We start from the raw sequence: 22,407 nt of genomic DNA on the forward strand, positions 1-22,407 counted from the left end.
ATAATACACTACAAAGGGCAAAATAACTTACCTATTTCAGGATCCAATGGAGTAATTGGTATACCTATTAAGAAGAAGAGTAAATAATACCCAAAGACTTTAAACTAGAAGGATTATTTCTGTATGAATGGGAATGATTTCCATCTAGAGTGATATTTAATGAAAATGTTTAACCAGGTTTACTTTACAGCTTTGACAGACTCAGCTTATAAAGAATGAAATGAAGAAACACATAAAATAAAAAGAAGAGCACAACCAAAATAAGTCAAAGAATTAATTTTGTTAGAATACAATGAAGTTATTTCACTTTTAATTAAACAATATCACACATATCCATCCTGGGTAAAATGTATTTGTTTCTTGATAAGCTTCATTTCATCATGTTTAGTATGTGGAATGTGCAGGAAATTACAATTGATCATACATCACACTGATGGGGGCTTGGGGGCTGTGGACCCCCAAAAGTTTAATGATGAAGGGGAAAAAAGGGAGAAAAAGAAAAGGGTAATTTATGTTCTTACTTCCTGAATATTATGACAAACCTATCACAAAATTAGATTTTTGTAATAAGGTCACAATTTTTGCTCGCTGGCAGTTTTTTTAATGAACTTTCCCCATATGCCATGTATACCCCCTGAAAGAATGTTGGCTCATTAAAAAAAACATTATGTCATCAATATCACAATAACTTAGCCCTCAGACTTTAAACATGAAAGGTGTGGTACATGTATATTAAATATAATAAACTGCAATTGTACTTACTAGCTTTGATTTTGCAAATGTAGGGATTTTCTAATACACAATTCTTAGAACTCCATTTGCCAGTTCCATCACCTATGACCAAAAAACAAAGGTTTGATTGATTTCAAGAATATCAAGCAAATAATCACAATCATACTTTCAAGCATTTTCTTTGACCTATAAGAGGAAAAAATTAAATTAAAAAAAATCAGTTCCCCAATAGTCAATCTATGCCCAAGCTTAGGATAAGATAGGTTATGAATTTATTTCCTTTTGAAACATGTAAGTGTGAGAACAAAATAAAATCACAAATTATGATATCGATGACCCATTCATAGCATTAATATGTGTGAATAAACCTTAACAACTGAAACACCTCAGAGAATATTGCACAAAATTTACATACGAGCAATGTATTTTCTTTTTCACCTGTGGTAATATATATACAATCTTCATTATTGGCTGTGTTGACTGGCTGTCCAATATCCCAGTTTGTGTAGCTAAGAGAACTACCCTCAACCCATACAAATGAACCATCAGTTTCAGTATCTGCATAAAAGAAAATATTGTACAATAATCATAGACAACATCACTTATTTCAGTTACCAGTTCCCCTCTGATGAAGATTTACTGACTCTCACACCACTCCCTCCCACTTCTTTCTGTCTTGAGTATCCTCCTCATTCTGAGTATATATATAGGCAACACACCAGATACACTGATTAACATACTGCTTTTCTCCTTTACTATACCTATCCATGTTGTCTTCAAATGATCTTCCTTCTCCTATCATGCTTCTAGAGCCCATGTTCTATTCAGAAATTCATAATCTTCCCTCCTCGCTACATGGCCCATCCATCTCACACCATTTCTTTTTACCACTTCACCAGTTTCTTCCAAGCCCAACTCTTCTATGAGCTCACTTGTGTTCTTTCTATTACAAATTTTAACACCACATATGTTTGTATCAAGGCTCTTTCTATTCTCCTCAAGATACCTTCTACTGTCTTTATAACATTCATAAATCTTGCCTTGTGTTATCATTGTTAACCTTCCACCAGCTAGGATCAAAGCCAGCTTATTGAACTTTATTCATCACAATCTGCATCTTCTTGCTACTGCAATCATACATCCACCACCATTATTGACTGTATCTAATATAACCAACCTAACAGATCTACCTTTTCATTATCTTCCATATAAATACCTTATCTTTCTCTAATATTCCATTATGCTATTTCAAATACATGTATAAACAAAAATTACATAATGGTAAAATATCATTAAGTAATGGTAGAATTCCTTTCTGTAAATTCTGTTAAATGTACAATTCACCCATTGTATGTTTATAAAAAAATTATTGCACTGAATTGTATTGAATTGAATTTTTGTATTCTTTTGCCACAATTGTAGTGTAGTTTTTTTTGCACTGTATTATATCACTTTGAAATATATTGCATGGTAATGTATTGCATTGTAATGTATTGTAAATGCATAGTGTTGCATTTGATTAAATTCCATTAACATTTATTATATTCTTTCTTTTCTAATCTAAAAGTTATATTCTATTACACTCTACTCTGATTGTTAGGATCTGATGTGGCAAATGAATGATATCAGCTTACCTGACAGACCTAGCCATGAACTTTCTACTCCAATATCATGATAATCCTTCATTTGATTCACGATATAGGTATTCTCTGCTGAATTTAAGCTGGTTAAGAGATAGGCACCCTGTGCCTCACAAGTAAACTTGGCTGTCTTCCATTTTGTTGGATGTTGTATGTTGAATTGGTAGCAGTGGCCGCGATAGAGATGCCATCCCGCCGGACAATAACCTGTAGTTTGAATGTTTATAGTCTCATGCTATTATTGTTAATGAAGTTATAAGTGTGTTGGTTTACCCATTGAACTGGTTGGATTTTGTTTTAAAATCTAACCAGTGCCCACTTGCAGTATGCAACCATCTTGCCTTTACAGAGTTTATAAAACATACAATGCATACTACACACAAGTCTTTAAAACATCAGTATTGTAACCAAAAAAAATATTCATGTATATTCATTTATGATCTGTATTTCATTATAAACCAGGCGATGTTTCAAGCACTCAATAATTGTAATTACAAGCATATTCCTGTTGGTAGAAAGTTGAAATGTAGCATATATCTATTTTTAAAAGAAAAAGTAATAAATTGAGAAATTTAGTTTTGGCCAATTAAGGCTTATGATAAATAATTTTATTAGAAACTGTGCAATGAAATCAAGCAGTTATCCGCAAGGTCAAGAGAATATAAGCTGAAAATGTTCCAAACATTTCCAAACCTATTTCATCACACAAGGGTTACCAAGGAAAAGGTTATATTATAACCTTGTATATATTGGATGAGTGCCCACACAATGTGGCAAGCATGCATTCAGGATCATTTGAAATTTTCCTTTTTTTATCATTATTTCTTTAATAAACTGAACATCACCTAGATGTTATCCTGAATCTAAAGTATTAAGGTATATGCAGTTTATGAGCAGTTTACACATTTCTTACCTTTTTGGGGCTTGCAAAAAAAATGCAGTAGTCTTGGAATGTAACTCATAAAACTCGAATGGGCATGTATGAACACTAATCTCATATATATATACTCATTAATGACTATAGTTTAACAACATTTTAAATTTTCATTTGTCAAGAGTGATCTGAAAAGTGTCAATCCGGATTCAATAATGGTCAAATTCTTCTTTTTTTTTACCAATTAAAAGCTGTTTGTACAAATTTGGCCATTTTCTCTGCACAATATGGATTTTTGATACTGATGTTTTATCATGAGCTTAAATTCCAATTTGTTTATCAATATATAAAGTTGAGGCCAGAAGTTTACATACAAAGAAAAGTTGACATTTGCTAAACACCATAAAATTCACTGTATCTTATAAAATATTTGTGCTATCATGATGAATTTGATATCAAACAAATGAGTATGTCATGCCCATTCATCACAATGCTTTGCCATCAGGAGCTGAAAAATATTGTGTCATTTTCCCCAAAAAATCTTCATATTTTAGACAAATTAAAAATAAAAAACTTGACAAAAACATTTTTTTTAAAGTATCACAAGTGAACAATTTCATTAAAACACATCTACTTTATAAGGAGTCATAGTACAGTAAAATAAATAGTTTTCAATAGTTGTTGTACTTTATTACATGAACATATAATTAAGGGTCAAGACCATGATGTTGATATGATTCAAATCATGATGAAATAGTTTCAACAAATCTTTTGTACTATCATCTTCTATTGAAGACTATTAAGTACTCAACTCCTCTCTAAACTAGCAAATAAGCATAATACCTTTCCTTTTTGAGAACTAAAATGTTGATCTTTTGGCAATATGAACTCTACTTCAAAATCTCAGAAATAAACCATGACTGTACAGAATAAACATAATTAAAGCTATACAAGTTATTTTGTAAATGTACTTATCTGATTGAAAAAAATTACCACTGATATCTTACCTTCTGGTCTCTCACACATGAAATTTTTGGCTGTGGTACATACATCAGTGCTCCATTTTCCATCTGGATCCGATTCCAATATTTCTGCACAGTCCCCTCCAGATGTGAAGAAACTATACAAACAAACAAACAAGGTGAAAGCATTTTACCTGAAGAGAAAGTAGGGAGGAAAAAGTAGGCCCTGGCTACTCTACATTTAAGAAATTAGATTTTTTTTTAATAGGCACCTTATAAATATTCATCATTATTATCATCATCATCATCACCATCAAATATCATCACACGTCTGTTAAGAATAACTCACCGATTGTCTGGTTGACCTGTCCCCCAATTAGAATATGAAAGAGATTCTCCAGTTGACCACTTGTAGTTACCAGCAGCTCCACCAACCTATATTCAGAATTTAAGAATATGGCAAAAAAATTAATCAAAGGAATAACTTGCATTTTCAAGTGGGAAAAATGATTACATGACACTGTCTATTAAAGTCATTCTGATATTGGGACAAATTTTTACATGAAATAATTGACTTTGAAGATCATCCTATACTCCCTGCTAGCTCATACCAAATTGATTTACAGTTACCGGTAGTCATTTGCAAAATTAATCTCTACTTTACTATCATGTTTTAAGGAATTGTTAAATTGCAATCCTTTTAAACTCGCACTGGACAAAATATACTATTGACTGCCGTATATTTTTTCGGCCTTTTCTTTGGAATACATAATGAGGGAATAAAATTCAAAGAAAAAGAAAAGTTGAAAATTTTGACCAATAAATTATCTTTGTCATTATATTTCATTTTACCATGATAATCTTCATGTGAATAATATCATAATCATGAAAGTGGAGATATGACCCTTTAAATATATCTTACCGTATCACTCAAGCCAAGCCAAACATTTTTCAGTGACACACTGACTTGATTAGCAACCAAGGTTTGCTCTTCTTCAGAATTTACTGAAATAAGAGTTCCCCCTACGGAACGACAGTAGTTGTCAGCATTCACCCATGATCTTTTAAAGCTATAGTACTTGTAGCACTGTCCAGCTGTACCATACCACTTCGTACTTTCATCGCAAGCTAGAGGAAGCTCTAGTAACGTAAGATAAACAAATCCTACAATCAGAAGATATCATTTCAAATGATCTTCACTTGAATTTTGCAATAAATCTTCATCCATTCAAGTTTGTCAACAACAGTCATAAAAATTTCCAACTGAATGGCAGTGTAATTCAAATGTAAAGTTAATGTAACTTTGTAAAAAAAATATTAATTTACGCTAAATGTACAAACTGAAAAAGTGTCAGTGCAATTAATGACAAAGTCTAACAACTACCGGTAGATGCAATCACTGAATTCAAGTCTACATACTCATACTACAGTTACAGTATAAATTTCACTGAATTTAAACCATAATCCAAAAAAAAAAATCTCAGGTAATCATGAAGCTTTTTTTTATATCAAAAGGCTGTTTACTTTTTTAAGATAACACCAAATTTCTTGCTGTATTCTTCTAATAATATGAAATTATGAATTCTGAAATATTTTAAAAGTTATAGTTCATCATTATTCAACAAAGATTGTGGCTTTTTCTTGCAAGGTAATAATGGTATTTATATTCAACCTAAATAACTAAATCAGGTTTGCAATATAAAATTTAATCATATTAGATTAATATATTAAGAGTATATATTATTTTGTTGCTATTATACTTCTATTAGCAGCAATATGTTGACCTACCTCCATTAATCTGAAATATGATATAACATATGAACAGGTACTATTGTATGAAAAATATAATTAAATGTATCTCTGTCATCAGTGGGAGCTTCCATAAGAAGTTCTGTCCAAAATGAATGCTTCAAATATGATTGATGTCAAAGATACCATTACGTCAAACCCTCGTTGCAGAATTCGCCACACCAGCTAATGGTTTTGCTACGCGGGCCTATACCCCGATAACAAAATCCTTGTTGGAGGAACCAAGATATTTCATTCCCAAGCGCTATCAACCCTAAATCATCAAATAATCCCTCTTATGTAACGTTTCTCCTCCCCAGGCGCAAGCCCGGGGTTAAACCATAAACAACAGCTGTGATATTACGTAAGAGCAGTAGTAGGCCTTTGGAATTAAATTATTGTATTTGATATTTAATCAAGTTTTCAAAGGCATATTGTATTTTGATATTCAATGTTCATATGATTTCAATTTCGAACGAAGAAAATCGGCTTGGAAAAAAGAAATTGTTAAAGAGAATAAAAATGATTGCATGCGCTGGTGAGCCGCAGAGTTTGATTGAATCGTCACGCTGCGTATGCAATAAAAAAAGGAAGAAAGATAGGAGCTGAGGAAGGCAAGAAGAAAGAAAGCAAGAATAACATTTAAAGAAACAAATATAAACGTAAAGAAGGAAACGTAAGAGGAAACAGAAACGTAAAAGGAGATAGGAGAGAGACAGAAACTGAAAGAGAGAATCCATATTTCATTTCCAAGCGCTATCAACCCTGTATTGCCCCGATAATCCCTCTTATCAGGCAAGCCAAGGGTAGACCATAGACAACAGCTGATATTATGTAAGAGCAGCTCTGCCTGTAGTATGCCTTTCGGAATTCAACTATTTTATTTTATATTTAATCAAGTACTTTTCAAAGGCATATTGTAGTTTGAAATCCAATGTTATTATGTTTTCAGTTTCGAACAAAGAAAATCGGACCCGAAATAAGGAAACTAAAAAGATTAAAGAGAAATAAAAATGACTGCATGCGATGGCGAGCGAGTTTGCTTGAATCGGCGCACTGCGTATGTAATTGTGGTTTAGTTTTTTCGGACCCATCGAGGTCAAGAAACACATGTTTGGTGATTGAGTGATTGAGGTATTCCATGGTTCGTAATCGGGGTTTGTCTTCTCCAATGACGGTTTTGCGTCATGCCAATTCTCTCAAGCTTTATACAATCAAGAAAAAAATAATGAAACAGTTGATGTCAACCCTCTATCTGGTGCGTCCATATCCAAGGCGCTAACTAAGAGAGTACGCGCTTTACAGTTTTTATCATGACGCATATTCAAATCTTGATCATTATCAAATAAATCACTTAACAAAGCCCTATATATGGGCGAAAATTCATGAAATTTATATCGTTACATAGTTTTTAATTCATCTTGAGTTTTATATATATATGTTTATAAATATATATAGAGAGAGGGAGAAAGAAATTTATTTTTAAAACTGAACACTAAACTACTTGATGCTGAAATATTAATGGATTATAAAAGAAAATGTTATAATGATATACATTATAATTTGTGATGAAATTATTAAATTGATGTTATATGGATAAATGTTCATATTGGCAACTAAATTATAAGATACTGGATTATCTATGCACGTAAAATCAAATTAGAAAGTAGTATAAATTCTGTTTAATAACTATTTGTAAATAAAAGAAGTGATTGCTTTGCATATTGATGCCTAAACTACAAAATGATAAGACTACTAATATAATGGCAGAATAAGGATAAATAAAAAGAACCATCAAATGATATACAAACTTTAGTTAAATTTGTGAAAACTTGAGAGCATGGCCATAAGAATACACCAAAGCATGATGGCCATTTATTATGGCATTATATTATGCATACTAAGAATCTTGCTATATATAACTCATTCTTCATAAAATGTCAAAGAGAAGTTATTCATGAAGCACCTAAATACCAATACGTATGCTGAACAAAAAATTCCAAAACCTAAACAAGTGTAATGTTTTCAACAACAAAAAATAAACCAGAGATATAAACTGTCTATCTGCTGTTGCAATGACCTAATATTGGCCAAATACAGATATTGTAAGTAGAAATTACATCTTGTCTTGCTATCTAGTTTAAATGGATATAATGCACACAGCAAACTCTAAATGCAAGCATGAACAGTACATGTATATAAAAAATGTATGTAATATCCATCAATATATGTACCACTGACTGGAGGAGAAAATGGAAAACTTCCAGGTGATAATATCCATTACCAGCACACAGTCTATAGAACGTAAATTCCCATTTTATTTGTTAAACTGTCAGTCAAGTACATCCACAAAAACAATAAGGCAGGGATGAGTATGGTGTAATTAATGGGACCAAAATTTACTTCCATGTGAAATACAACCATCTGTCTGCAAAGAACACAAAACTAAGAGGAGGAGCCGTGGTGTAGTGGTTCTGACTCTTGCCTTGTAAACAGAGAATCATGTGTTCGAATCTGGCGTCCTTTGGCAATTAAGGCATTAATCCACACTTTGCCACTCTCGACCCAAGTGATAAAAAGGTACCCGGTAGGATGTGAAAGTCATTGTAGCTTGTCCAGTACTGTGTGCACCTCACCAGCGACTGACTGGAATAGTCCCCAGGGAGTGGAGGATGTGCACACATTGTGTGCTGAGAATGACTGATTGAATCTGATGATCGGGTAATAATATATCTGTAAAGCGCCTAGACACGTTGTTCGGATGTATTAAGCGCTATATAAAAGCAGATTATTTTTATTATAAGAGGAGAAACATGTGATTTATTATTTTATTGCAAATATTAAGAAATCACTGTTTCTCAACCCTTCAGTAATACATAGTTAGAAGTCAAAGAAAATGTTGGAAATGAAAAATGTGCTGCAATCTTATAATTTCTGAATACAATACAGATGACTATAACCTGAAAAACTAAACGAAAATTATTATTAATTAAGGATGGTAAGATGAAGGGGCAGAATGCATGGTAAGATAAGTTGGCAGATTTCTCATAGAAGTTTTAAAAAATGTATCTCAGAAACCATTTCCGACACACTACATCTGGTGTTGCTCTCTCATCTTTCAAACAGAGGGTTGAGTCCTAGTCAGGACATCATTTCTTCCAGTAAGAAAATGTATTCAAATTGTGCTGTGCTCGACCCGGGTCAGTTGAATGGGTACCTGGTAGGATTCATTCTTTGAATGCCTCTGATTCCGATCAATAACAGCTTAGCTATAGCTGGGGTAAAATTAGAGTAGGTACATACACGCATATAGGAATTGCATTTCATAAATTGACTTTTCATTATCATTAACATTATAAATATGTGAACTTATAATACAGGAATGAGGATATACAGCATGCTACAAATGAAGTGACATCATTTCTACACTTATTAGTTGAACTTGTTGAAGTCAAACAGCTAAGAGAATCTCTTCATGAGTGATCAATCAATAAAGTACCGGTATAGAGTGGAGGGAACTTAGGAAAGCAATGAAAAATGTGTTGCTAGAGAGAGTAGTGGTTAATTTGTTTCCATAAATAATGTTGTAGGCCTAATATGCCTGCTTTTCCAAAACTTGCTCACTCTCATGCAGATGGCAAGAACATACTTTCCAAGACGTTGAATCTCGGTGGTCCTTTTCAGGAAGTAATCCACAAAAACACATATGGCACCAGCCTGTATATTGATTCATTCTTTGCCATGGAAACCTTTAAAAGTTAGTGCACCATGCAGAAATCTCCCGAGTCGGGTTTTTGTCTTCAATAATGGGGAATTGGAGATACCAGTGCAACAGAAAGAGCTTGGTGAAAGATGACCTGAAAATGCTCCATAACTCAGGGCATCATTAAATTGCATGGAGTGGGTGCACACAAAACCTGGAGAATCTAACAATTCTTGGGTCAGACATAACAGTCAAACTTGCATTATTGATACCGTTCACCATTACCAAAAAAGAAAATTATTCCCACATTAAATGCAAGTTTTTCACTAACAATAGATGCATGTTGAACATGAGAGCTACATACATGTAATATAAATTACATATCCCATCTAAATTAAGCATGACAATGTGTAAGAACACATGCCTAATCCTTCTATATAAAAAGGAGGGAAATTGACCCAAAAAAAACATTTTATACAATACATAGGCCTCCTGGCATACAATATGATTCAATTTATCTAATTCACAAAAAAGAGTATTGGGATATGTAGTACTTTTTTTCCATAGATAAATGTATACATTATATTTTTGTGTATTTATTGTATGCATGTGAAACATTTACTTTTATATGCCCCTAATGAGATCAGATTGAATCCACCAATGGATGTACCAATAGTCTGACTTTTTGAATTGCTAAAACTTATTTTACTGATACACTTCAGGTTAGCAGTATGTAAAAGACCTATAGCTTTATAGCATCTACATTATTTGTTTGTCATCAATTTCAAAGACAATCTAGGAATTAAAAAGATAACCACTTCCATTTTCCACGAACTGGGAGATAGAGACGTACCATTGCTCCTTTCACAAAAGTAACTCAAACTTCGAGTACATTTTGTATCTCGCCAAAGACCAGATCGCAGAATTACGCAGTCCTGCTCCGTATTATCATTGCCGTTAGGTTCTCCTTTATCCCATTTTCTGTGACAGGCAAAATGCACACATAAAAAGTACACTGACCAACATTATATTAATGTCAACAACAGTAAGACCATGTTATTACCTTACATCAATGACATCGTTAGGATGGAAATTATGTGCATGCTGAGCTGCCATTTGATCAGATTTGTCTGGTTTTGCAGGTTTTTTTTTTTTTTTTAAAGGATATGGTTTGATCAATAAGTAAAATATTACAGATAACAATGGTTGTATACAATATAAAACAAAAAATGAGCATTTTTAGAATGAAGGACTAGATTAATATCTTGAAGCAATAATGAAGGAATTTGATTTGACAGCAACATGTACAGATGATAAATACATTATATAGATACATTATATGGTTTCATCTAGCAAAGAAATAGGAGTTGGAAACAAAATATGGATCTCTTGTACTACTTGAAAATCTGCAAATAAGTTTGAGACCTACAGTAGACAAGAGGAATATCAGATCATAAATGTAAAGAAATTTTCCTGGATACCATGTTAAGGTACAAGCAGGAGGGATAGACTAGTCACATGGGCAATTTAGCAGTCAACTTGATATCTCCATGTAAAGATAAGATACTTAACTTCAAATATGCAGATGACACCATCATCATCATAGCAGACTCCAAGCGAGCAAAAACTAAGAGAGTGCTTAGGACAGTGACATGGCATTTACTCTCGGCTTTCTTTTATCTAAGATGTCGGGTTAGGGCTGCAATAGGGTTTTATGTCAGGTTTAGGGTAAAATACAACCCAGGGTTGAAGTTGGTAATTTGAGTAGTGTGTGGAATTTAGAGCAGAGCAAATGTCATGGAACCGCTTAGGATGGCCTTGATATCAACAGAGGAAAATCATCTGTAATAATACCTTAAAGAATTTTTTTGCTTGTCAAATTTTCATTCAACTCGAACCCCCCCCCCCATTAAAAAAAATCCTGCGTACGCTACAGCAAAGTCAGTCAGAGAATTTCAGTACATAGGCAGTTGAGTCACTTCATGTAGGAAGTTGGAGAAAGAAATAAAGCATTGGATTCAAATGGCAAAACAGCCTATTAGAAAATGTAAAGGGTTTATTGATCTTTAGAAAAAGTAACAAGTGTCAAGTGCCAAATATGGAGTGGAAAGAGCAGAACCACGCAGGATCAACTTCAAGTACTAAGATGTGGTTCTTGAGAAGGATGTCCAGGATATCTTGAACAGAAAAAAAAAAAAAATGAACATGTGTTGCGCAGAGCAGGCAGATCTAGCCCATCAAGACAATCATTTTAAGATACATTTTCTTGGACGTCAGTGCTGTGAGAAAAAAGAAGCTTGAGGATCGAGCTTATCCTCACAGGTAAGATGGAAGGCAAAAGAGGATGGCAACAGCTGACCTTTGTAAAATGGCTGCATAGATATTGCTCCTCTTTAGCTAATCAAATGTTACAAAAAGAGAGGAAGATATGTTGCTGCCAATGTCTTTATCTGACGTGGCACCAGGTTTGATCAAGGAAAGAAATTGATCCTTAAAAATTAGACTACAATGAAAAATACTACATCTCCTGCTTCATGTGGCTATCAGACAGACTTGAGATACCATCTACTGCTGGATCTCTGGAATTCTAAACTCCTTGATACTAAAACATCTCTTTGTTCTCTACTAGTCCTAACATCAAATAAAAAAAGAATTTAACAATTCCTCTCTGTATACATAAATCTAAACAATTTCCGCACCTTCGACACCAAATCAATATCACTTTTATACAGTATGCAAACATGAAACATTTATTCACCCAAATGTATCAATTTCTTTTGTTTTCTTATATATTTGTAATAAATTGCTTTCTACAGTACAAAATACCTATTATCTATTAAGGGCAACTGGGATGGGAAACAAACGTTCCGATAATAGATTTAACCAAATTCTGTCAACTTTCAGGGTGGAATCATATTTTCCCAGGAATGCCTGGTTATTGGAGATGTATGGGATTGTTTGAGAGAGGGGAAGTGAGTGTATGTGTTGGGGTACTATCACAATACATTTAAAGTTAAGTGTACTCTGTCATCCTTCTCAGAATGAAATAATCACATATGAACACTGTATTCATGATTATCCAAATATTGCAGAGCCTATTTCCATCCCTTTTTATTTGACTTAAAGGAATACCAAATTTAAGATAGTGTGTTACTCAATATTAGATGCATAGTAAAAAAGCCTATCTTTCTTTCAGAATATAATGTAAACTGATGCGATCTTATTCTGTCAACCTTCAGACGGAAATAATCCTGCCATCTAAATTAGGCCCTATATGTATGTATATTTGAGTGAGTTGCTCTCAGAATAACCAATGTGATCTTATCCTGAAACATTCTGAATCTGACAAGTTTCAGAAAGGAACGATAGCTGCCCACTGAGGGAGGGTAATGTAAAGATGTTGGTTTGGTTGTTTGACAAAGATAGAGCACGTTACGTACGTAACGTGATAAGGGTGTCAAAAACACAAAAATAATGAAAAAAGGGTATCTATTTCGCTAGGAGAGTTACGTGTTTAGGGTCAAATTTGCGGGGATAAAACAAAATTTAAACGTTTTATTAAGGATGTCCTTTTTGCCCCAACACTACGTGTTTAGAGTCCGATTTGCACGAGGTGTGGAAGGTGGGGTCGTATACTAAACCAAATGATGTGTATTAAAAGGTAAAACCAACGACCGAAGGACCCGTGACAAAATAATCCTGTACTTGTTTAGAGGTTCATTTCAGGGAATACTTGCCAAGAGTATCGTTTTGTTTCCAGTACTTGTTAAGGGTAGGGTTTCACACGCCAATACGTGTTAAGGGGTGCATTTTCAGAATATGGAAAACACGTGTTTAGGGTGCTTTTCGAGACCCCATGGTCGCGCATGGTATCCACTTGTCAATGGAAGTGGCCCCCCCCCCCCCCCCCCGGGTATTGATGCTGAAACCTGAGGTATTCCAGATCTCAGTGACTGTATGGTGAATGGAGTGGATGTCTTGAAGACACTATAGCAAGTTAAAACCCTGAATCCTTCATTAATGAATTTTGTTTCGTATTTGTTACTCATACTATCATGATCAGGTACAATAAGGATGAAACAGATTTATGCATTTTTGTCTGTGTTAGTGATGTTTATATATCCATTTTCTAATACGTATCAGCTCTTGACCTTTAAAGAAATTTAAAAGTTTTCAATATCACTACCCAACTTGTTCTGACATTGACAAGCTACATTTTAAGAAATAAATCTGACAAAATACTCTACCAGAGTGGCAAGTGTATATTGCACAGAAAAGATTGTTCCCTTCTGACCCTGCCCACTCTGTAAAACCCCTGCCACAGACTGTCTTGAACACATAGACATACCATTACTCTTTTCACAGAAGTAGGCGTAACTATTCTTGCATGATACATCATTCCATCCGCCTGTGTTCTGTAAAGTTACACAGTCCTCACCACTATAGTCATTAGGCTCTCCTGGTCTCCAGTGACTACGATAACAGGGGAAAATTAAAATTAAAAATCTTATACAAAGAGGATCAAATAAGTGCCATCGTCGGATTGCCCTAATCTCATTCCCTGAGATAATGCTAATGTAGCAATAACGTATCAAAAATATACAGATATATAAATAGAATCTGAGAAATAAAAATTTCAAACATTTCAGGATGATTAAACCAGTCCCATGGTAAAAGAGATATAAATAATATATATAGAAAATAATTATCTAAAGCAGCTATTGAGCCTGGTCATGGGTAAATAGAAACAAAAACTTTATGTAAAATCAATGATTTTTTTCTTTTTCACCATGTTCATGAGCATATATATCTAATTTAATGCAGTTTTGTACTTTATATGATAAAGAGAAACTTTGAAGCTTGATATCTATTTCTTTTCTTTGGTTACAAGGGTACACATAAACCATGTTCAATGAATAAAATGCTATGATGATCACTCCTTAAATGCACATATCATTTAAATTTTACATTTTATATAATGCACAGCAAAACAACAAACACATGTTCTATTACAGAAAATTAATTATAATGGTATAGATAAGAATAGCAAAGAATAATAGATAAGGCAATGTCTTATGGATTGTTTATCTTTGTTTGTGCAATGAATATTAATACTTACACCCATCTATAAATATAATAATGCTTGCAATGGATGAGAATGTGCAGAAACCAAGATCAACAACTGGTGAAGCTGGTGAACAGTATATATATATAAACATGTATATATATTTATATATATATATAAACATGTCTAAATGAGTATGATGATGTACAAGCGGAACTGGTGAGTCTTTCATAGAGCTGTTCATAAAGTTAGGCACGGCTTCAGGCATGACTGGAACATGTCCTTATGTGCTAAGTCAGATATAGGGAAATATCATTTAGCCAAGTAAGGGTCACCATGCAGACATGCTTAAAGTCATTTGTAAAGTTGTGCATAATTCTTTACAACTTTATGAAACACCAACCCGGGTCCCGTAACACAAAGGTTAGCGATTAATTGTACATTTGATTTTCACGACTGATTGTACATTGTAGTCAATACAATCAATCATAGAAAAATGTTGTACAGTTTGATCATTGCAAAGCTTTGTGTTATCGGCCCCAGTTCACCTGGAATTTAGTTTGCTTGACATTTGCTCCTGCAACAATTGCACCAAAGTAATTTCCAGGACAGAATTTAAATTGGTAAATCTGAACTAATATCATCAATTTTCCAAAATACTTCATGACTTTGAAATTACTTCGACAACAATGCAAATGAACCATACAACCTAATTTCTGCAGATTGAAATTTTACTTTGGTGTTAGGTGTGAGTTAACATTGATGAAGGGTTGGCATATTTCATTCTGGACACTGAAATCAGTGCTTGCATGTCAAGAGCAACTGTTGCTGGAGAAAATGTCAGGCATCCTTGGTAGGAAAACATACCATTGCTTCTCTCACAGATGTAAGGCGCACTTAAAGTACATGAAATGTCAATCCAATACCAATCATCACTATCGCCATCTGTGAAATGTTTGAGTTGAACACAATCATCATTCCCTGAATCATCGCTGGGCTCACCAGTACCCCAATGACTGAAGATATAGGTATGATGGGTGGGGAGAAAAATGGAAACTAATGCAGTGAATGTCAGTGTCTTTTCATCATTTTGTGAAAGTGCTGTCTGTTTAGTGCCAGAGTAAATGATCAACTCAATTCCACTTTGATTAACAATACATTTCAAGAAAATCACTCACAAACACAACAATAAGCCAATTACTATTTATCCAATCCTCAATTGATATACATTAAGAGCAATTGTGTGTAGTTCAGTCTTACTCTTGGCTTAAGGTAATAGATACCATAGAGGGAAAGAATCATTATACTCTTCAATTTTTTTTTGTCTGTCATGTTTTTTGAAAATCTTATAAATCTCTCTCTATTTTTTGTTTGTTCATTTAATTAATGTGCCATAAGATTTCTAGTTATCATTATTATCATTACCAAATTCACAATCATCATCATTACCCTCATTACTATCAAAGCAACTTTTCTCATCACATCAATTGAGTAAGTTGATAAGAGTTTTGCACATGAAATCATGGATTAAATCTGGTTCATTTCATTAATTGGTTAATGAAATTATACTGATAATATCTATGATAGCTATACAACAGTTGATTACCTTCTGGCTTTGAACACAGAATGTAGCCTGTTTACAGTGTTGACTTAAAACCAAATTAATATGGAACGAGCCGATAAAAACAAGTATGATAACCCTACATAATTCATTCACAATAAAGGTGCAAATCTTTAAGTATAGTATTCTATTGTATTTCTCTCTTTAACAGTAATCCATTAAAAAACAAATGATACCATAATTGTGTGGATTTATAAAACAGGAACAATATGCTGTGAAAATATTAGTTCATCAATCAGACTGTATAATATGCTTACATTTTACCATACCAAAAAGTGAGTGTACCGCAAGTCTAACTGTCAGTGCGCTCGCATCATCCTCCACCATAGAACTGTGCATATTAATCCCAGAAACCCACACTTTCATCTTTTTTTTTAGTTTAGAACGGTTTAATTCAGTTAAAGGAGAAACTAATCATAGAAGACCAAAGACTCTGCTGGATATGAAACTATGGCTGCTTGTTTTCTAGAATTCTGGCCAACTTTGTTTGTAAACAACCTTTTTAACGATGTTAACACAAGCAATATCATCTTATTTACATACATGTCTATGGGGAAATACATCGATGCACAATGACAAGGAGTTTTTTTTGGGCTATTTTTCAAATTGTTTCTGAAAGCAAAAACTAAACCAGTTAAAATGTTCCTTAAAAGAATACAAGTTTTAGTTTGGACCTTTCTATTCCGGCTTTTGATTGGGTGTATATAATTCTGGCAAATGTCAAGAATATAGTACCTTACTTTTGGCTACGAGCAGATGGGAAAGGGAACTTCTCCTTAGTAACAATTTGAATTTCATGCAAATGTTTTCAAAATAATGAATGATTAATTGCAAAAGATATTTTGTAATATCTTCATACATATGTAATATACTATACATTTTTCATGACCACATATATTAAACTGAAAAATACTGGAATTTTATTATCTATCGATACGTTATTCCTTGAAATTTATAAAAATATCCCATCTACATGTAGATTGTCCCAGCGCGCACCTAGCAAGCGTTGCACGAGGAGGCATTAAAGTAGGCGAAAACTATAGACATGTCTTAGGTTGATTGACTGCCTGCGTGAAATAACTTAAACTGAAAATAGCTAAATAGTTGGATGCTTACAATAATGAACTATAATCAAGGTTACATCGATATGATAATTGTCCAGCTATGTAAGAAAAGAAACTGTAACAGCTTTAGGGAAATTTATGCAAAAGCTTTCATATGAGGAATTTTACATTCCCTTTGGTCACACTGGATTGGAAAAAAACTAAAACCTATGAGTGAAGAAATGTTAATGAATATCAATGAATTGCACTGATTTCAAATTTAATTTCATTCTCATGGCTGCAAATGAGATTTATCTTTTTTATGTATGAACAGTTCACACAATCACTTCTTTCAAATGTCAGAAAATTGGTTGAGCATATGGTTCTTTCAAAATTGGCACATATTTGTTAATTGTTACATTTGGTTGATAATTACAATGGTGAATGGCACTATTTAAGAGAGCATTTAGAATAAATTGTGATTAAATTGAGTCAAGTCAAGTGGGGTTAAGTCTCAATCAATAAAATTTGAATCACAGATCAGTTAACTTAAGGGATTAAGCCAAGCCTAGTCAAGAAGAGTTGGTAGCACTGAATTTTCATCTTTCTTAATTCCAATTCATTTTTAGAATATTTCAAGCCCTATGAATTTGAGTGACATTTTGAGTAGAACTTTCTCTTTATATCAAATGATATGCTGACTCATATGATTTTTTTTTAAATATAATCAGATGTATGGATGCAATTTATATTGCAAAGTGTTCAGTATCTTGCAAATGGTAGCCAAACTCAACATGAGCAATGTGAATGACCAAACATTTAGCAGGCCAAGACAAACAGAAGTTAGAGACGTCTACACAGTGAAAACACTGTTTAAAATTGCTAAGTAATGCTGTTTAAAATATGAACCTTGCAGTAGCTTTTTTTTAGATTTTAAACCATTGAGTAAACTGTTAAACAACTACTGCAAGATTCATATAGTGGACAGCGTTGTATAAAGTTTTAAACAAAACGAGCCTGGAAACTGACAGACTTAGAGTATTGGCTTCCAGCATGACCACATACTCCCTATCTTGGGTCGGTTTTCATTTGTTGACACGTAATACAATTATACAAATTAAACCTCTGCTTTATTTCTGATGTCACAGTAAATTAGACAACTTATATAATTTGTCTAGGCGGGAAGGGATTGCAAAGGTATGTATCAATGGATTCGGAGTAAACAAAATTACAGAGCTCTACAGCATGAATTGGGAGTTGAAAATTAGATGAAATTCTTTTCATAACACTGCGCCTCAAGAACAACTTTCAATTTATAAATTTTATATAATTTCATTTCTTCACCAATGCACTATTTCATTAAACTCATTAAACAATGAAAAGTATTTATCACAAAACCTCATTTCAGCATATTGAGCACATATTTACCAAGAATTAATCACATTCTTTATTGAATAACATTATTACCATGACTACCAATGCCCTTAACTACAAAGTACCAACTGTAAGTTGTTCCAATGTGACACAGAGAAACATCACAGTTATCATTTTAATATGAATTTATATCAATTTCAGGTTTTCATTTAGAATGAAGAATGATTTGCATTTACTTTTTGTGCACATATCACATAGATTTGTAGAATCCAAAGAATGTGTTTGTGTGATGGATAATAGCCACTTACTATAAAGCATGGCTTTACCTTATCAACAATATTTGTTATATTTTTTACAATTCCACTAAATTATCTCAATGCGTTCCTCAAATATTTCAGTAAAAGAATGTGCAGCTTTCACTTCATTACTTGAAATGGTGGAGCTTCAAAATGAAAGATGAACGGAATGTTTGCCTATTTGCAGCAACATGATATCACTCCATTAACAAGATCACACCCAGGGGACACGCTCAATTCAATTATTATTATTAGAATTATAATTATTATCAATATTATCATTATTATTATTACTAACATCATTATCATTATTATGTACTACACTTCAAAGAATTGCCCTAAGTGCTCAAAACAAAACAAAAATCACATTAATAGTTTGATGCAATTTTCCATATCATAAATTCAACTATTTGTGAAAGAACTCCTGTACTATATTACAAGAATTCAAGGAAAAATGGTCTTGGGCTTCAAGATAAATCAAAGGAAAGATAGACACTATTATCATATGGGGTGTGGATCTAGCATTTTATTAACGGCTATCATTATTTCAGTGCATGTATGTTCCTTACGTTGAATTGTATGACCTTGCTTGCAAATACAGATGCAATATTGATCTCTAATGGTTTCATGACATTTGCTCTGGTGACAATTACTCTGATGGAAAATATCCATGTTATAAGCCAAACATTAAATCTAACCTCCAAAACTAAATAAACCCTAATCATCATTGTTACATAATTATTCTGAAACAAAAACTCTATTACAATCCTAACTCTAACCCTATGCCCTCTGAGATATCAAAAATAATAATAGTAATAATACATGAGATTTGTATAGCGCACTTTCCATCTTGATTGAGACCAGAGCAAATGTTGTGTCGCAATCTCTATCAATTAAAGTGTAAAATCCTTTACATGAAAACATGTTATAGTGTTACTTTAGAACTAGTCATAAAGAATTGGATTTTCTTAATAAACAGTTTCAATTATCTAGCCTGTAGAGAAAACAGTAGAAATATTATCACAGAAAGAAATATCAAACGTTAAAGAAAAAAAAACAATATGAAAACACAACACAGAAATTATACACATAAATATTGTACATAGCAAAATGAAATACTAATTTCATAAATTATGTTTCCCCTCTCTTGTACAATATTGAAGAAACAACAGCGTTATATATTGATTCAACTAATTAAACAATCAACTAAAGCCCCAAATTAATGTTGTGTTTGGTTGAAAATCAAGCTGTATTTGAGTTTGGGAGATACAATTAAATCAAAAGGGTAGAATGCTATTTAATCATTTCCATTGATCATGAATGTATTGACAATTTGAACTGCCTGTGAAATACATATTTTACTGTCTCAATTTGTGCCATGTAATCATAAAATACAACACCCCCTTTGCATATGTACCAGTAAGTTTATAGAATTTACTGCAAATAAGTTTTATGATGTTTACTTGCTTGAACCAAAGAACTGTCAACAAAGAAATTTAGTAATGTATTTCCATGTCATAAAAAAAATCACAAAATACTATCATTTAATGACCTCAACCAGTTTTCACTAGATTTTTTTTTATATTCAAGCACTTTAGGGAAGTAAAATCATTGAGGGCAATAAAAAAATGGACTTTACCTCAAATACTCACGGGGGGGCCACTTGCATTGACGAGTGGATGCCATGCGCGACCAGAAAAACACGTAAAAAGGATGTCTTTTTCAAGATAGGGCACGTTACGTACGTAACGTGATAAGGGTGTCAAAAACACAAAAATAATGGAAAAAGGGTACCTATTTCGCTAGGAAAGCTACGTGTTTAGGGTCAAATTTGCGGGGATGATAAAACAAAATTAAAATGTTTTATAAAGGATGTCCTTTTTGCCCCAAAGCTACGTGTTTAGAGTCCGATTTGCGCGAGGTGTGGAAGCTGGGGCCGTACTAAACCAAATGGCGTGTAAACTAAAGATAAAATACCAACGACCGACGGACCCGTGACATAACAATAAAATATCGCTGTACTTGTTTATGGGTTCATTTCAGGGAATACTTGCTAAGAGTATCGTTTTGTTTCCAATACTTGTTAAGGGTAGTGTTTCAGACGCCAATACTTGTTAAGGGGTGCATTTTCAGAATATGGAAAATACGTGTTTAGGGTGCTTTTCGAGACCCCTTGGTCGCGCATGGTATCCACTCGTCAATGGAAGTGGCCCCCCCCCCCCCTGGGCAAATACTTCATAATCTGCAGTTACATTAGTCTACAAAGGAGATGTACATCAGTTTGTAATATATATTTATAAGCACTTTATGAATTAACTTACGATTGGCTACTAGTGAGTGGTGTACCATCTACCCAATAGAATGAATCCTCATTAGCTAAATCATGAAGACCAAGGTAACCTACATTTTCACCTGCATCTTGGAGTAGCTTTGTCAAGAGATCCTGTAAAAAAAATAATAAATGCCAAGTATGCAAGAAACTAGGCTATAATTTGTTTGAAACAAAATTTGAAAGAAACAAGTATAAATAATAAATAATATAGGATTTGTATAGCGCACGTATCCACCTTGCTAGGTGCTCAAGGCGCTCCTATATTACCCCGGCTAAGCTAGTCTACCGATTCTGGTGCGCACAGCTATTTGAGGAATTTCTTCCTGCCGGTACGGCGGTACCCATTTACCTCGCCTGGGTCGAGTGCAGCACAGTGTGGATAAATTTCTTGCTGAAGGAAAACACGCCATGGCTAGGATTCAAACCCACGACCCTCTGTTTGAAAGGCGAGAGTCACAACCACTAGACCACGACGCGCCCACAATCTGTACCAAGATAAAATACAAAGAACGTTCTTTGAAACTATAAAAATCTGTCACTTTAATCAATCTATAATCATAACTCTGTTCCTTCTTCTTCTCTCTCTAATTTCAGTTACTATTTATTTTCTTTTTATGTATACAAAGCTATGTTACAATGTATATTATCATTTTAAAGATGTACTTAATATCTGAAAAAATAATATGCTAAACCCTCTACAATGAAATACTTATTTAACTCACATTGACTGAATTTGTCTTAACCATTGCCAGGTCACCATCGTTTTGTTTGCAGAATTGTTGTGCTTCATAGTAAGTCTTTCTATCAGTGTAGACTTTGTAACAGCGTTCCTCATTGAGGGACCAGCCAGATGGACACAACTGGCAAACAACTGAAGAAGCAATAAAAGTGATGAGCCTAGTGTAACTTTTTTGTCATGAGTGCAAAACATGCACATACACATTTAGTATGCAGCACTTAGAAACATTGTATTAAGT

At 33.5% G+C, this 22,407-nt stretch overlaps 1 protein-coding gene across 1 annotated transcript in view; it reads right to left on the minus strand.

Moving 5' to 3' along the window:
• The window catches only part of LOC129257041 (macrophage mannose receptor 1-like), a 79,807-nt gene that overhangs the window by 47,855 nt on the left and 9,545 nt on the right, over positions 1–22,407 (minus strand). The window contains exons 2-11 of the mRNA XM_064097345.1: positions 22,153–22,301; positions 21,420–21,541; positions 15,632–15,780; positions 5,131–5,348; positions 4,558–4,643; positions 4,254–4,366; positions 2,367–2,579; positions 1,171–1,290; positions 763–834; positions 32–64 (exon numbers count right to left, since the gene is read on the minus strand). Of these exons, the coding sequence (XP_063953415.1) occupies positions 32–64; positions 763–834; positions 1,171–1,290; positions 2,367–2,579; positions 4,254–4,366; positions 4,558–4,643; positions 5,131–5,348; positions 15,632–15,780; positions 21,420–21,541; positions 22,153–22,301 (1,275 nt within the window). The remainder of the gene's footprint in view (positions 1–31; positions 65–762; positions 835–1,170; positions 1,291–2,366; positions 2,580–4,253; positions 4,367–4,557; positions 4,644–5,130; positions 5,349–15,631; positions 15,781–21,419; positions 21,542–22,152; positions 22,302–22,407) is intronic.

This window comes from Lytechinus pictus, chromosome 3, assembly GCF_037042905.1.
Source record: "Lytechinus pictus isolate F3 Inbred chromosome 3, Lp3.0, whole genome shotgun sequence".
Classification (NCBI taxonomy): domain Eukaryota; kingdom Metazoa; phylum Echinodermata; class Echinoidea; order Temnopleuroida; family Toxopneustidae; genus Lytechinus; species Lytechinus pictus.